Raw genomic sequence first — 17,919 nt, forward strand, 5'->3', positions numbered from 1 at the left:
CACTTCTCTTGTGAGGAACTTTTCAGTTGCCGCTTGCCATGGTGTTTTCTTGTTATCTGTCTTGCAACCACCGTCACGTCTCATGCAGGTATTCGGCCACCAAGGCAACGCTGGTGGCAATAGCGTGCACATTTTTTGATGCATTCAACGTGCCCGTGTTCTGGCCCATCCTGCTGCTCTACTTCATCACACTATTCTGCCTCACCATGAAGCGGCAGATCAAGGTAGCTCTGCATTCGTTGCCCTTACATTGCAAGTCCAGTCCCACCTCAACGAAATTGATGGGGCATTGTTAAATAAAATTTCATTGTTGTGAACCGTGAAGCACTGGGTTTAGTGGCACAGAAAGAATGCTTTAATTCTAAAAGTTGGCACTTTTGGCTTGCTTGCACTAGCTGGCAAGCAGCTATGTGGCATGGTTTTCACCAAGGTGGTGAGTCGGGCTAGTTTCTTAAAGTTAATGTTGAACATATCTTGAAACACCCCGGAACACCGACAAAATTTTTCCCCCGTCCTACACTACTTTTCGTAAGGACAGGCCCACTAGAGGAGGAGGGGTGGCAATCTTAGTCAAAAACGGTATCGAGGCTGTTTTAATGGAAGATATAGATGCATTAGAATGCATGTGTATTAGGGTTACATGTTGGGGTCATAGTTTTATGGTATTTTGGCTGTACAGACCACCAAATGTCACTCCGGAATACCGTAGCACACTGAAAAATTAGATGGCTAAATTTGAAAATAAAGTTTTACTAATTGGTGACCTGAACCTACCTAGAGTAGACTGGGAGCACCTTGATGCCGGCATTAACTCTTCCAAACATGTTAACGCAGTTTTTGACATTATGCTTATGCATGACCTCTTACAAGTACAGTAAAAGCTCGATGATACGAATCTCACGGGGTCACGAAAAATATTCGTATTAGCCGAAATTCGTATCATCGAAACACAATTAAAACTACTGTCGAATCTCGATAATTCGAACTCGAAGGGGCCCGAAAATTTTTTCGAATTAAAAGGACGTATTTTTGAAGTATTCGTGCACCATAGCACGATGCACGAACGGTGCGAGTCCTGAAATATCGCGGCGCGCAAGCGCATAGCAAGCGCAGGCCACGAAACTGCCCACGCCGGCTAATGGTCGCTTCCCGATAACGACAGAAAACGAAGCTTCAGGGAGCGAGCGGGCGGCGCCGGCACACGGGTGCGCGCGGAGACCGTCGAAGGTGAGGGAGGAGGGCGGCAGGGAAGCGGATATGGCCGCATCAAATCCGCCGCTTCGGTGGCTCCCCTCGCCCTCCCTCTCAACTCCCTCGTAGCTCTCTCACCTTTGACTCCGCGCGCACATCTCCGTGCACGCCCGCCGCCGTGCTGGCGCCAGCTTATTTTAGCCGCCCCCTGAAGTTTCGTTTCCTGCCGTTATCGGGAAGCGAGCGTTTGCGGGCGTGGCAGTTTCGTTGGCCCGACTGTGCCTCCGCCGCTGCTTCCCTCTGCGCTGCTGCCGCAGTGTGCAAGGTCAACATGTGACTAGAAAATAGAGGAGAAGGGTTCACTGCCATTTTATCCGCGTGGCTGAGACGTGTGTGCTAGAATACGGTTGTCTAGAACACTCTAGTCGGCACGTACACGCTTGTTCCGGCGCGATGCAGAAACGGCGACCTTGCAATTTGAGAGAGGGGGGAAATTTCCGCCGCGGATTCTTTTTTTCCCCCCCGTTCCTTCGCGCATGGCATTGAGGGGTCTCTCCTGAGCTTTTGCTCTATGGCGGTGTCGGAGCAATGCCGGTCGGAGGCGCCGCCGCGTTATTTGGCGCGCTGCTAAGAGCATTGTCGGTACGCGGTATGTTCGAAATAAGCGTGTTCGAATTAATGAGATTCGACTGTAGCTAAATTAAAGAGTCAGAGGTGAACTCACTCAGGCACATGTACGTAACAAGCATTTATTTCTTGAAGCGCCACCGCTTCAAACTCTTCGCGCCCAGTCGCGGAGTCCGCGCTGTCGGGCGGCCGCGCCTCCGCACCAAAAGAGGAGAGAAAGCGCGTGACTGCGCGCTGTTCTCTGTCGCGGCCGTCGGTGGGGCGGCGTTTATTCGTATCAACCGACGCAGGCTGAAAATCGATTCGTAACAACCGTTCTCTAGCACGTTGCAAAGTAATGGGGCTCAGCCGGGACCACAGAAAAATTCGTATCATCCGGAAATTCGTATTAGCCGTGATCGTATCATCGAGCTTTTACTGTAGTTCATATGCCAATGTGCGTACACGGCGATGCCAGTTCAGTATTAGATCTTGTGTTTCTTAATCGCAATTTCTCTGAATATACTGTAGTACAGTTAAACCTGGATATAACGAAATTGACAAATTCCCAAAAAACATCGTTATAAAGAGGATTTTGTTATATACAGGTTCAGCACGAAAATTCGAAAAAAAAAAACGCTTACCGTATTTACTCGATTCTAACGCACCCTCAATTGTAACGCGCACCTATTTTCCGTTTTCGTAGAAGCACCCATCCTTGGAAGGTCACACCAGGTACTGGATGCGTGGACGCGCGTCGTTTCGCACAAGCATGAGGCATCGGAAACGAAGAGCGAGCGTCACGATGGCGTCGTAGCGTCGTATAGTGTTACAGTAGAACCCCGCTGTTACGTTCCCAGGGCCTGCGTTTTCCCGGCTGTTACGTCGTTTTCGGCTGGTCCGGGCACAGCTCTAATAGAACCCAATGCATTGGTAACCCCACTGTTGCGTCGCAACTGTGGGACCGTTCCCGCATCATACGTTGCGAACTGCCACCCCGCGCCGGCCCGAGTGGCCATTTTGAGTTTTCATGTCGCTTGGCTTGGAGGCTTGACGATGAATGCGCATTGGCCGCCCAAAGCACCGGGGGCGACAACTATGACTTATTTTCGGTTTCCGCCAGCAATAGTATGGCCTCTGAGATCTGTATTTGCTATATAAATATGGTGTCTATGACACATTGTGGCCTGTGATGATTATGTTGTGGGCGCAGGTCAGCCAGACGCACAAGAAGGCAACCAGAGACACAAAGAGACGTATTTATGACACGAACGGCACATGGGACGAATACGGGAACACGAACTATACAGATAAACTGGGTTAACTGTCACTGGCGAGCACTCACAGTTCTAATCAGGAGTCCGGCCTTGTGGCAACGGCTCGGCGGACTTGCTCTGACGGCGGTGAGTACTGGCGGCGGTTGAAGCTCAGGATGGCTCCAGGACGTAGCCTGGTTCCGGAGCGTTAGCTCTGGGTCATAGCCCGAGCTCGGCACCGTAGCGGTGGGATGAGAGCCGGGGCGAAGCCCCGAACAGCAGCCCCGCACAGCAGCGGCGCCCGGTTCGCAGAACAGGACCAGGCTCTGGGTCGTAGCCCGAGCCTGGAAGCACGGCAGCGGTCGTGCGAGCGGGGACGAGGCCCAGCTCCGCAAGACCCACGACGGTGGCAGAAGCCGGGTCGACGCCCGGTTTGGAGAACAGGACCAGGGCTCTGGGTCGTGGCCCGAGCCTGGAAACACGGCAGCGGTCGTGCGAGCCGGGACGAGGCCCAGCTCAACAGGACCCGCGACGATGGTAGAAGCCGGGGCGGCGCCCGGTTCGTGGTGCAGGACCGGGATGCCGGGACGTGGGCCGGCGTTCGGTCCGCTCCATCTCGCTGCACTCCCCGTTCTGTCAGCCTGGATGCCCCGTCGTTCCAGATGGTCTCTCCCGGCACGCGCACCGATCACGCGCACCAGCGACGCTCACTCCCGCGCTTTTCGGCCCCGCACGCCGAGCACAAGCACGGAAAAGCCCGCGCATTTCAAATATCGGTTCCGCACACCGATCACAAATATTAAGTTGTCGTCCTCCTACCACAGGCCCTAAAATTGGTTTTGGCTCATAGATATTTCGTATTAAGTCCAAGGACGATAACGCAGTCGCCACGCGTCGTATCTGTATGTGCGAGTGAAAACGTGCGAGGGGAGTCAACGACCACGTCTAAATCTCGCGCATGCAAAGAAAAGCAGGGAGGAAGCGCGCCTTCCGTTGCACTCGAGGCACCGGCGAGGGGGGAGGGATAGCAGGGCAGCGTTGTACTGTACTCTGGCATCAACTGCGTACTGCGCAGCGGCGCGCGGTCGCGCGGGCCGTATCTTGAAAGCGATCTGCGTTGGGGCAGAGTCTAGCAGTGTAGGTGCGTCGGCGGCTCGTAGCGTTGTGCGTGCTGTGGGTTCTCGACGCTCAGCTTGTGTTGAAGCGATACATGACAGCACGAAGGTCACTTCGCTCGCTTCTCCAGCGGCACTTCCACACGCCGCCAGCGTTTGACAGCGCGTGTCCCCGCTCATCGAGTGTGATGTGTCACAACGTGTACCAGCGGGTTGGCAACATCAACTGGAAAAGGAGAGAGTGCGGGCTTGGCGGGCTAGGCCAGCAGCAAGCGGCAGGATCCAGGTTTGAATGAAGGGAGGGGGAAAGGTCACGCCCGCCCGCGGCGGCAAGATTGCCGGGTCGAGGGATGCAGGCCCGCCTCGCACCTGTGCGCTCGCTTCGCATTCCGTCGCGGCGGAGAAGGTGCTTCCAGTTGCTGCTCGCTCAAAAATTACAAAATTTGGGGCGAAATCTCTAGTTTGTCGAAGGGGAAATTTCGTTATATCGAGGGGGGTCTCCCGCTGCCACTGCGTTACGTAGAGGTCTCAAATACATGTGCTTCTATGGAGTAACGGCGGGGAATAGAAAAACTTCGTTATATCCAGGAATTCATTATATGGAGGTTCGTTATAAGCAGGTTTAATTGTAATAGGACAAGGTCTCTCTGATCATAAACTTGTGTGCCTTTCTTTCCTCTTGTTCCGATAACTAGCCATAAAAATCTATCGGTTCATTATTTTAAAGACTATTGAAGGGCTAACGATGCAGGCAGATTTCGACGACACAGATGTCTGCTTATTCTGGTCACGGTTTAAAGATGTGTGTCTCTTTTGCTTCAAAAAATTTATACCAACCAAACCTAAGAAAGTTAACAAACACCTTGGGTACTCAGCATTATCCAGAAGTGGAAAGTTAAACGATTAAAAAAACATGCGCCGGCGGATTTATTAACTGATTCGCAGAACAGCCTCGCTGAAGCTGTACACAGCTCAAGAGAATATTACTTGAAAACTTCTTTGCCTGACTTTATTAGAAGTGACCCTAGTAAATTGTGGAATTATATCAGCGAAAACAAAAGAATAGTGTTACAAATGTCAGTCGCCGGAAGCAACGTGACGGATCAGAGGGACATTGCCCAGCATTTTAATCCATATTTTCAAAGCGTGTTTACCACTTCTGATTCAAGCTGCGCATGTAACACGACAGTCTTTCCATGTGCACACTTCATTTCTTATCCAGGTGTGGTATCTATGCTGCTGAACTTGAAAACCAAAGCATCATGTGGTCCAGACGATATCCCAAACGTGTTTCTACGACGATATTGTCATTTTGGCTTTCAGGAGCTAAAGTTTCTCGGACACGTAGTCAGCCCCCGCAGTGTTTGGCCAGACCCCGAGAAGCTAGCTGCCGTCACTCAGGTCCCACGTCCTTCAGACAAGAAGGCAGTTCAGCGATTCCTGGGTCTCTGCGCCTACTACCGTCGTTTTGTCGAAGGATTTTCAAGGATCGCCGAACCATTAACGAGACTAACACGCCAAGATGTACCCTTCGAGGGGACGGAAGAACAACAGAAAGCCTTTACAGGATTGCGGAAGTGACTGCTTACAGCCCCCGTACTCGCGCATTTCGACGACAAGGCTGACACAGAAATCCACACAGACGCTAGCAACGTGGGGCTCGGTGCTATACTCGTTCAGTGGCAAGACGGCGCCGAACGAGTACTAGCCTACGCGAGTCGCAGTCTCACAAAGGTGGAGTGTCTAGCTGTCGTTTGGGCCATTGGCAAGTTCTGACCATACCTTTACGGCCGACCTTTTCGCATAGTAAGTGACCACCATTCACTGCGAGTCTTAGGGACCCTTCAGGCCGCCTCGCTCATTGGAGCCTCCACCTTCAGGAGTACGACGTCACAGTGGTATATCGATCTGAACAGAAGCACGGCGACGCTGACTTCCTCTCACGTGCACCTATACCTTGGAAGCCCTGTGACATAGAGCAAGATTTCCCGTTTCTTGGTGTAGTAGACACTGTCGAGATGGCTGACCTCCAATGTGCAGACAGTACATGCTTCCCCTCATCAGATACCTTCAGGGAGCCAACGTTCTCCCACGACCGATGTCACGATGTCTGACTTTGTACTGCCTGCGGAACGACGTGCTCTACAAAAAGAACTTCGAAAACAGCCAAGAAACCTTCCTTCTTGTCATCCCAGTTTCACTGTGCGAAAAAGTTCTGTAGGCATGTCATGACAACCCGTGTGCTGGACACTTAGGCTTCGCCAGGACGTTAGCGCGCATACGCCAGAAGTATTACTGGCCACAACTATTCTCGTCCATTCAGCGCTACGTGAGAAGCTGCCATGATTGTCAACGGCGCAACCTTTGAAACCTGCTGGTCATCTGCAACCCCTGGACCCTCCTCCAGCACCGTTTCAACAGGTGGGAATGGACCTCCTCGGTCCGTTTCCTCCGTCGTCCGCAGGAAACAAATGGATTGTCGTCGCAACGGACCACCTAACGAGGTACGCAGAAACCAAAGCTGTGCCCCGCGGAACCGCTACAGAAGTCGCTATGTTTTTTGTCCATGCAATCGTACTACGTCATGGGGCCCTTTCCATCTTAATAACCGATCGAGGAACTGCGTTTACTGCTGACTTAATGCAAGAGATCGTCACGCTGACCCACACCAATCATCGGAAAACCACGGCCTATCACCCACAAACTAATGGACTAACCGAACTAATGGCCTCAACAAAACTATGAAAGAAGAATGGGAACCGAGGGGCTCGATTTTATTAGTCATAACCACATAAAGCCAACAGACAAAGAAGCCAAGGAAAGCATCGGGGAAATTAAGTGTAGTTGAAATTGGAATGTAGAAAATAATGAAGAAAAGGGAAATGAAAGTGAACGAAAAGATAACTTGTCGCCGGCGGGGAGCCGAACCCGCAACCTCCGCATTACGCGTGCGTTGCACTACCAATTGTGCTACGGCGACGGCCATCAATTCGTCCACTAACTTGGGTATTTATGTTTTACTACATCTAACCCTAGGAGTGTTGGCCAGTGCCAATCAGAACCATGGTGGGCGGAACATCCTTTTTAGCCTGATGGCGTCACGAGCTTGGGAGAACAGGCACATGTCTAATAAACCCTCTAATGACATCAAGGCTGCCAGACCCTCGTTACAGTGTAGGGGGCTCTGGCGGAGGCTATGCGATGCTGCGGCTCCACGAATGTCGCAAATATGAGCTTCTCGGATAGCCCGAGAGGTCGCGCTGGCGTCGGTTTCAATGGTTCGTGGGTGCGACGGCGCAGCTGCCTAGTGCCCGCCCAGTGCTCGATCATATTAGTTGGAGCTGCTGAGCTGCGTTGTTTTTTCTGTGGACGTCCTCACGTGTTTTTTTTTTTCCTTCAGTGTTTTTTTCGCACATAGCCTGCAAGAGTATGCCTTGCAGTAACTGAGCCATGCCGCAGCATCGACAAAACCACTGTTACGCGCCTGGGTGCCAAACAGGCTATGTTTATGTGAAGAATGGGCCGAAGTTGTCCTTGTTTGGCGTCCCGAAGGATAAAAATAGGCGGAAAGAGTGGGAAAAGAACCTCCATAGAACCTCCCCTGGACGACACGAGCGCAGTATGCGAGCTCCATATCGAGCCACGTTTTGTGCTCAACTCCAACACAGTTCCTGATCACTGTGAATTGTTTTTCTTTTTATGGTGTAGTTAGGTCAGTTAGCGAAGGAAACTGCGAGGAAGGTACACTGGCCTCCCTACTGGAAGTTGACTCTTCGAAGCATCATGTGACAGAAATTAGTGCAGTCAAACTGCAGCTAGCGCTACTGCCACAGAGGCCACACAAACGTGGTACCCCAGCATTGCACAGGCCTGCGGGTTTCAAACGACCATAACCAGCACGTGGCCAGAACCGACTCGAGGCTCACTTACCACATTGCGGGCTATGTTGCGCGGAAGTGTATTGTCAATTCCAGTACAAAATGCCAAGAATACATAAAGCTGCTCACTATGACGCCACCAGGCGAAAGTTTTTAACTTGCCTGGCTAACAAACTTCTGTGACTGAGGAGGCCTCCTTTATTCCTCCAGTCAGCTGTACGGCTTTGTGAAAATTCTAGATGATATTTTCACAGAATGCTTCTCTCAGAGTGAGCTACACTCTGACAGCGTTATGGATATGCTGGCAGTTGTTAAAAGTAAGCTTTCCCTCAAAGTTGGCTGCAATGCGCACGCTCTTAGCCTCAGAGCTAAAATAATTAGTTTTTACATTGTCACACGTCTCCATTTTTATATGAAAGAAATTAACTCTGACAAGGCAGGAAAGCGGCAGAGGCTCAAGCAGCTGAAGTTAAGCCGTTGCACATGAGTTGAAGTGCATGAAACAATGGCTTGCTGTACTTCTTGCAAATAAAAGCTTTGTGTCAGCAACAGCCCTGTTAACTTCATTTTGCTCACCCTTATATAACTGTACATAAGCTGTGGGGATCGAGGTGCCTTCCCGCGCCTCGTCCCCCAGCTCGCGCGTGGCGCTTAGCTCAATCTCCGGGAACCGCCGCCATAACGGCAACATGGCGGACATGGCGAGCGTGCCGGACTTACTCTCCCGCGCAAACCGTGCTTCTCCCCCCCGGGATTGGACTTGCCCCGCGAGAACACGTCACCGGGACGCGCCCTGATTGGCCTCCCGCGCGGCGGCCCCCGGGCACCCTCTCCACCCGAGCTCTCGCCCGCGGAGCGCTTCCTCGCCGCGGCAGAGGCTCACAGGCTCGCAACGAGGTGGTTACATGAGACCTTTGTTCTCGCGACTCCTCGTTATCGCGCTTGGCGGACCGCTACCCGGTTAGCCCTAGCGCAGCGCGCGCGCGTACTCGATCGGTCTTGCGGCGAGCCTTGGCCCGTAAGCGCCGTGACTGTAGCACTGAGCTGTACCTTGGGTGAATAAACCCGTGTTTGTTGGCGATCTGACTCCGGAGCTTTCTCTGCGCCGTGTCGGAGAGTCGACGAACCCTGCCGTAGCGCCTTTGTGCGTTGCGGAGTGGAGGAGCGTCGTGCCCTTTCCTGACCGTCGCTCGCAGGGTAAGCCTTGTGCAAACCCATCTCCACATAACTGGCGCCGAACGTGGGGCCAGTAAACGGCAAAGAGAAGAGCTGGGCTGCCGCTCCGACAGGCGCATGAGGCCTCACATGACCGGCAGACGGATCGACAGCGGAGCGGGGTGACTCACGCACGTCGAAAATGTCGCTCGGATGCGCGTGAGACAAGCGGTAGGCGGAAAACGCGGCGACTTTGTCGGCTGAGCGGGGTGGCTCGCGCTCGACATTGCTTCCCAGCTGCGCTCGAGACAAGGAGAGGCCAGCGAGCAATTTTCACCAACAGCGAGGCAGGGAGGCTCAGCTGCGGCGCACTGGACACCGAACTGCGCTCGGGACAAAGGAAGGCCAGCGAGCGAGCTCGCGCCTACGGCTTAGCGGGAAGGCTGCACCGCGGCGTATTCGTCCGAGAAAGGCGCTCGGGACAAATGTGGGCCAGCGAGCGTATGCGTGCGCGTATCTAAGCAGGGTGGCTCCGATGCGGCACATGGCGCAGTGAACGACGCTCGGGACCAAGGGAGGCCGGCGAGCGTATTCGTGCGAGCATCTAAGCGGGGTGGCTCCGATGCGGCACGTTGGGCACAACTGAACTCGGGACAAAGGCCAGCGAGCGGAGACAGCACGCCGGAGGGGCTAGTAGGCACCTGCTCCCCGCGCGTCTCAAACAGTTGATAAAACCCGTAACTGGCGTGGCTATATAGGACTAGCGTACACATCCGAGCTGTCGACATCGCCTAGGGCGCTCCAAGGAAGGGATCGCTCCCGGTGGCCGAAAGCAGAGGGTCGCGAAGGCGAACCTACCTCGTGCTATCGGTGTCGTTCGCTCCGAAGAACGATAAGTCTGCAGCCAGGGGGTCAGGCAGGAACGAGGGCCGTGAAGGGGCCTGCTCTGATGCTATGCCGAAACCACGTTGGGCGCCAGTTATGTGGAGATGGGTTTGCACAAGGCTTACCCTACGAGCGACGGTCAGGAAAGGGCACGACGCTCCTCCACTCTGCAACGCACAAAGGCGCTACGGCAGGGTTCGTCGACTCTCCGACACGGCGCAGAGAAGGCTCCGGAGTCAGATTAGAGCACTGCACGGGCCCGGGCCCGGCCCGCGGGCCGGGCCGTCCGAATCGTTTTGTCGGCGGGCTCGGGCCGGGCCCGGGCTTATAGCCGCGGGCCCGGGCCGGGCTCGGGCTTGAGGCCGCGGGCCCGGGCCGCGCTCGGGCTTGAAGCCACGGGCCCGCTCATTGAAGGGCCTAAGTAGGCCTTCGAGCACACGCGACCGTTATGCATTGCATGGTTCAATGCATTCTGTGCCAAGCTGAAGTGACACGTGCAAGATGACTGTCTCATCATCATCAGTCTATATTTATGTCCACTGCAGGACGAAGGCCTCTCCCTGCGATCTCCAATTAACCCTGTCTTGCGCTAGCTGATTCCAATTTGCGCCTGCGAATTTCGTAACTTCATCACCCCACCTAGTTTTCTGTCGTCCTGGACTGCGCTTCCCTTCTCTTGGTATCCATTCTGTAGCTCTAATGGTCCATCGGTTATCCATCCTACGCATTACATGGCCTGCCCAGCTCCATTTTTTCCGCTCAATGTCAATTAGAATATTGGTTATCCCCGTTTGTTCTCAGATCCACACCGCTCTCTTGACTGTATATCTTATCAGATGACTATATCTTATCAAAGAAAATAGTAAAACAGATGAAGTTCTGATTTTTAATAGCGGAGCTGTTTCAGCCGGGCCTATTGTGTCCGCTGAATCCAAAAATGTGAGCCGATCCTGGCAGTAGTGCAGAAAGGGTCGAAGCGCAATGGCACATACACCTGTGAACCAGCGAAGCTGAGCCTGGATAAGTCTAGCTAAGAATAGTGGGGACTAATTGCCTATCGATAGGCAATTGATAGCCAATCAATAGCTAGTTGATAATCGATCAATAATCAATAAATTCCCGAAAATGCTGGGGATGACTTGGTAGTGCTCAGCCTAGCCCAAATACGTGGCCAATACCTTACGATAGCCAATCGGCAGCCAATCAATAGCTAATCGATAATGGATCAATAATCAATAAATTCCGATAACTTGGTTGTGCTTAGCCTATCCCAAATACGTGGCCATTATCTTGCAATAGACAATAAATAGCAAATCAATAGCTAATTGATAATCAATCAATAATAAATAAATTCCGGAAAATGCTGGGGATGACTTGGTAGTGCTTAGTCTAGTCCAGAAGCCAGGACTAGCTAGGTGCCCATCATCTCCGCTGTCTCTTTAGCATTGCGCAGCCAGTGCAAGCTACGCTAATTTGTTTTTTTTTTCCTTTTCCGCAAAAACGAACATTGTTTCCGCGTAAGGAAAAATAAATTATACAAAGAACCACTCCTCAAACCATTTCCATGTTACCTATTTTGCGATCGCACTATTACCAGTGTCGATAATATGGCATTATTTTAGCGCTAAGGCCAGTTACTTTTTGCTTCAATGCATAAAACAGCGTTTTCCTCAAAAAGTTAATTGGAACGCCCATGAATTTTGTCGGGCATATTAAAAATTAATATCTCGAAACTGGTTCAGTCCTGAGAATTCTTTCCAAGTGGATACGCCTTGCGAACTCAGCGGCTATAATTCGTAGATTGAAAGATGTGCCGTAAAATAATTAAAAAGTTAATTTGCGTAATTATGTTAAATATTCAAGTAGGCGTTTTTACCATCCATAGGCCATCCATGTCAGAATTAGCTTGTAACTACAAAAAACAATTAGCCTCCTTAGAGCGTCGTCGCATTAATGCGAACACAAGAAATCCTGAGATATTGTCAATTCCATACTTCAGAACACTCTATAAGCATCAGTCGTTAATACATGACCTACCATTCACTTTCCACAGATACAAAAATGGCGGTAATTTCAGTAAGAAGGAACTCAGCTGACACTTTGGTCACTTGTAATGTATCTGATGTGATTATTATTCTGCCTTTCTGTATGGTTCTGAGTATATAATGTAAATCCTGTTTCGTTTTCTTAGCAAATGTTGATCTTGTAAAATTCAGTCTCATGCTATGTTGTATAGCTGGTGCTGCGTTGTTTTGTATAGCTAGTATTGTTATTGTAGTGTTGTTTGAAATGCATTCTGTTAAAACTTTTCCAATTCTGTTAACTCACCGTTACGCAAATATTCTTTGCCTTTCCATTCATAGCTATTTCGTCTATGAGGAATTCCAGCGATAGCTGGAAATATATGTGAATTATTTTGCATGTGTGGTCTTTCGGGTCATGTCAAGCTACATATGTAGCTTTTAGTCCAAAATGACCGTCCAGCATGTAAACTGGACGATAAATTGATTTGATTGATTTCGTCGGACACTTTGAAAATTATTATCTCAAAACTGGTTTATTCCTGAGAATTCGTTCCAAGTGGATACGCCTTGCGAACTCGGCGGATATAATTAGTGGATTGAAAGATGTGCGATGAGATAATTAATTAAAACGTTCATTAGCGTAATTATGGTAATTCTTCAATTAGGCGTTTTGATTTCTCGGGGAAGTAATGGCCGCCTCATCGAGTAGTTTAGATCAAGGATTGTAACTGTGCTATCTGCCACAGGCAATCTTTAAAAATTTGGTTCAGCTAAAATGAAACACCCTGTATATTTGCATGCTAAATGACATCATAGAACCATATCGTACAAATCAAGGTAAGTACATGCGCACCACCAGAAAAATAGTAGCACAGGCAATGGGCCGGATTACTGATGTTCCCGTGGGAGAAACAAAGATTTCGGCCTTTTATTGCTTATATACTGCAGCTGATTAAACCTCGAGAAGGTGAGGCTGACAGATACGGTACAATCTGTAAGTAAAAAAAAGAAGGAATTTTTTCTTAGAGGCCGGGCCTGGTCATGCACACGCGGGCCCTAGCTAAGCTTAGTAATGAACGCCCGGGCCCGGGCCGGGTCCGGGCTCAGTAACACGGGCCCGGGTCGGGCCCGGGCTGGTCTCGGTCATGTACGCTCGGGCCCGGGCTGGGCTCGGGCTTCGTAAAGCGGGCCCGGGCCGGGCTCGGGCCGAAAAATCAGGCCTGTGCAGTGCTCTAAGTCAGATCGCCAACAAACACGGGTTTATTCACCCAAGGTACAGCTCAGTGCTACAGTCACGGCGCTTACGGGCCAAGGCTCGCCGCAAGACCGATCGAGTACGCGCGCCCGCTGCGCTAGGGCTAACCGGGTAGCGGTCCGCCAAGCGCGATAACGAGGAGTCGCGAGAACAAAGGTCTCATGTAACCACCTCGTTGCGAGCCTGTGAGCCTCTGCCGCGGCGAGGAAGCGCTCTGCGGGCGAGAGCTCGGGTGGAGAGGGTGCCCGGGGGCCGCCGCGCGGGAGGCCAATCAGGGCGCGTCCCGGTGACGTGTTCTCGCGGGGCAAGTCCAATCCCGGGGGGGAGAAGCACGGTTTGCGCGGGAAAGTAAGTCCGGCGCGCTCGCCATGTCCGCCATGTTGCCGTTATGGCGGCGGTTCCCGGAGATTGAGCTAAGTGCCACGCGCGAGCTGGGGGGCGAGGCGCGGGAAGGCCCCTCGATCCCCACAAAGCATATGCCTGAGCCTTTGTCAAGTGAACTAGTTTTCACTTTTTGTTCAGGCCTCCCTCCATTTCTTTATGGAAAAAACAAACCTGATTTGATTTAACAAATGTGTGCCGGTGTAATGATGGTTAACAATAAACGCAGAAGGCTACTGGGAAGCATGGAACAACTAAAGTGGAACAATGAAATATTTAAGCCATATATACATATTCATTTTGGCTAAGCAAAGGCACAAACCTGGTTAGCATGCTTTTTTTTTTAGCCCAGCTGGGCAGTATGCGCGCACTGTTTTCTCTCTGACAAAATTTTACATTAGGTCGACACGGCATGCAACCGTTTTCAAATTTTTTTACGATTGCACGATAATTCGGAAAATTCGAAGGCCCCTTCCGCATAAGCAACATCCGTCAGCGACGAGCTCTTTGCACAAAAGGTCTGAGTTAGGATAGGCAGCCGTCTTCCTTTTCCACAAGATACTATTATGGCAAATATCATGTGGCCTAAACAAACATAGTGCTTGCTAAAGATATGTAAAGACTGTCAAGTATGCCAAAAGAGTGTGAACTGCTTCGAACTGAACCGACAGAAATGCAAGGAAAATCAAAGCTTCTGCAAGCAAAGGTTCCATTGAAGTTGCCAGTGGCGCCACCTCTTGGATGCGACGCTGACTGCGTCAGAGGAGCGGCTGAGTAAGCCCACTGCCCCCTTCTAGTACACTGTACCCTCGTAATGAAATACGAAAGAAGAATGGGAGCATAGGGGCTCGAATTTATTAGTCATAACCACATAAAGCCAACAGACAACGAAGCCAAGGAAAGCATCGGGGAAATTAAGTGTAGTTGAAATTGGAATGTAGAAAATAATGAAGAAAAGGGAAATGAAAGTGGACGAAAAGATAACGTCGCCGGCGGGAGCCGAACCCACAACCTCCGCATTACGCGTGCGTTGCACTACCAATTGTGCTACAGCGACGGCCATCAATTCGTCCACTAACTTGGGTATTTATGTTTACTAGATCTAGCCCTAGGAGTGTTAGCCAGTGCCACTCAGAACCATGGAGGGCGGATGTGGAACACCCTGTTTAGCCCGATGGCGTCACGATATGATACACGTGATTTTGGGAGTGCAGGCACATGGCTAATAAACCCTTGCATGCTACCTAATGACATCAAGGCTGCCAGATTCGAGACCCTCATAATGAAATACGAAAGAAGAATGGGAACCGAGGGGTTCGATTTTATTAGTCATAACCACATAAAGCCAACAGACAAAGAAGCCAAGGAAAGCATCGGGGAAATTAAGTGTAGTTGAAATTGGAATGTAGAAAATAATGAAAAAAAGGGAAATGAAAGTGGACAAAAAGATAACTTGTCGCCGGTGGGAGCCGAACCCGCAACCTCCGCATTACGCGTGCGTTGCACTACCAATTGTGTTACTGCGACGGCCATCAATTCGTCCACTAACTTTGGCTTCAGCACTTCAACAGAACTATGGCTGATATGATCTCGATGTACGTTGACGTAGAGCACAAGTCCTGGAACCAATTTCTACCATATGTGACATTCGCATACAATACGGCTGTGCAGGAAACCACTCGGTTCACACCATTTGAACTGGTTTATGGGTGCTGCGTAACAGCACCTTTAGACACCATGCTCCTGGTAGACAACGGAACAACAAGAAGTGACAACGCTGACGACATCATCTAGAAAGCCAAAGAAGCTTGACAGCTTGCTCGCAACCGCAACCAGCAGAGTGCCAACGCCCGCCTAATATTACAACAGTGGCCGAAGGAACATTCAGTACGAACCCGACAACTACGTTTGGGTGTGGACACCCGTCTGTCATCAGGGGCTGTCAGAAAAATTACTGCGCAGATACTTTGGCCCGTACAAGATCATCAGGCGACTCAGCGACGTGAACTACGAGGTTGTCCCTCAGAGTACTAATATGAGCTCGAGCCGACGTCGAGCACGAGCCGAGATTGTCCACGTAGTACAGATGAAGCTGAACTACGCCCGCGAAGAAGTGCCCCTCTGATCAACTCTCTCCCACGCCCTCTGTTGCCCTTTACCCTCTCCAACCAGCAACCGGGACGGTCGCTTTTCACGTGGGGAGTAATGACGCGAAGAAGGCTGCCCACTACAGGCACAAGATCGCCAGAGAGATGACGAAGGGCACAGGTGTGCACGCGTTCTCTTGAGTGTCGGCCATCATTAAAGAAAGGTGCTCTCTTTCGGCGAGTTCGAATTAATTATCTTCGTGACAATATGCTCTATCTCTTGCTAAATTTTTGTTTAATATTACAGCGCTGCACTACACGCGTATCGAACTTTTCTTCACCAACATATTCAAAACAGTGTAGACCGCTTATAACATAAGTCGTCGGAGTCACAAATATTAGCACTATAAGCGATGCCGCACTATAACCAAAACAACGATTTCCAAGACCTGCACATATGAAAAAACATGTAGACTAAGCAACCGTGCGTATCAGAGAATTGAAGCGTGCGACCGGGTGACTTGCATCCATTTAAATTTACGATTGTTGAAAGGTTAATGTCCAGGTACCCGCGGTCTTCACGTGAAGCAGACAGAATAATAATAATTTTAAAAAACGATGGTGACCGAAATTTCAGGCGCAGTACAGTGTCTCGTCCGATTTCTCAATCTGATCGGCGTATGCACGGTGTCGAAAACATGGCGACTGCGGACCAAGTTGTCGCCATTCGAGTGTTGTCTGTGCCCTCAATTTTGTTATCCAGGTGGTTTCTCTGCTTTCCATGTGCCGTACAGCCATTGCAAGGCATTTCGTTGACTCGGCACCAAACCACAACTTTGGTCGCCAACGAGGCGCGCTGGTTAGGCTTAGCCGGCAGGGGTGTCGCGCAGCATGCCATCATGTGAAGCTCGCCCTTGATATGTTCGTACCTGTAGACGATTACATAGAGACTATACTTGCGATCACGCGCACGGGCTGCACTGACAGCACTGCTTATGAAGCGTAGTTTGGTTCAAGTCATCAGCCGGCGGCAACTACTGTGAATGCCTACTAAGGAACGGCTGAAGCTCACAAGTGCACATAGAGGCTGTAGGAGGGATGTGACGGCAGCCGTAGGAGCCGTGCCATCGTCCTTACTCAGAAGGGCGAAGGCGGCGAACAGAGCGGCGGCTGCGATGACCAGCGTGGCTAGCTTTCAGAACGACACCACGTGCGGAGCTTGCGCTTCGAGCATGCGCTGCGCTTCTTTATTTTTTTTTCTTCTTTGATAGCCGCCAACAAGGCACCGGCTCATGGCGCCGACCAAAGCGCTCTGGGCTGCGGCGTCGGTGGGCGTTACAGGGCCCCCCACCCAGACAGAACGCAGTGATTCCACTCCTGCGCCAACTGCGCCAAAGTGCGCCAATTGGGATTTGCTGCGCCATCCTGATACAATCGACGAAAATTGCGCCTAACTGCGCCAAACAGTTTCGGATTTGACGACGTCTATCGCCAATTGCACCACCGGGGAATTAAAATGTGCAACGTGACGATAGGGCGAGCCTTAGTTGCAACCTTAGCTGCAAACAGGAGACGAGAAAGCTCTAGCGCGTACGTCCCAATTAAGGTCACTGGAACCTGGAAAGTACCGCAGCCCTTTTCTCTAATTAGCCGCCGCGCCGCCGATTGGTCAGTTGCCGTCAGGTGATCACTTTCCACTATAGATGGCGGATCTAAGCCGCGCTGGAGGAGATAAGCAGACAGACATCGCTCGCACACGCCGCGCGTACGAGTCATCAACGAGGTCAGATTTTGCATAATTTAGTGTATATGTAACTTTCGTAGACTTAAAACAAAACGAAGGGAAATGCCTGGGTGCTGCACGTTCGGGTGCAGCAACCGCCGGGAGTCCGGGAAAGCGCTTTTCGCGATACCAGTTAAGCGGAAAGAGCGTCAGCAAGCGCCGTGCTATCTCTGGCTGCACCTGATAAAGAGCGACAAGTTCACTCCCACTTGGTGAACTTGTTGATATCGCAAAGCTGAGAAGCTCCTTGCGGTATTTCATCGAACTCCCTAAATGCCCAAGAGAAAAAAATTATGAGGCGTA

The 17,919-nt window shown here is 51.1% G+C and overlaps 1 protein-coding gene across 4 annotated transcripts in view; it reads left to right on the forward strand.

Annotated features, from left to right (window-relative positions):
- The window catches only part of LOC119445377 (protein RER1-like), a 138,200-nt gene that overhangs the window by 74,215 nt on the left and 46,066 nt on the right, over positions 1-17,919 (forward strand). For all 4 annotated transcript variants that reach the window (XM_037709684.2, XM_037709685.2, XM_037709686.2 and 1 more), the window contains exon 5: positions 89-224. In XM_037709684.2, the coding sequence (XP_037565612.1) occupies positions 89-224 (136 nt within the window). The remainder of the gene's footprint in view (positions 1-88; positions 225-17,919) is intronic.

This window comes from Dermacentor silvarum, chromosome 3 (genome assembly GCF_013339745.2).
Source record: "Dermacentor silvarum isolate Dsil-2018 chromosome 3, BIME_Dsil_1.4, whole genome shotgun sequence".
Classification (NCBI taxonomy): Eukaryota; Metazoa; Arthropoda; class Arachnida; order Ixodida; family Ixodidae; genus Dermacentor; species Dermacentor silvarum.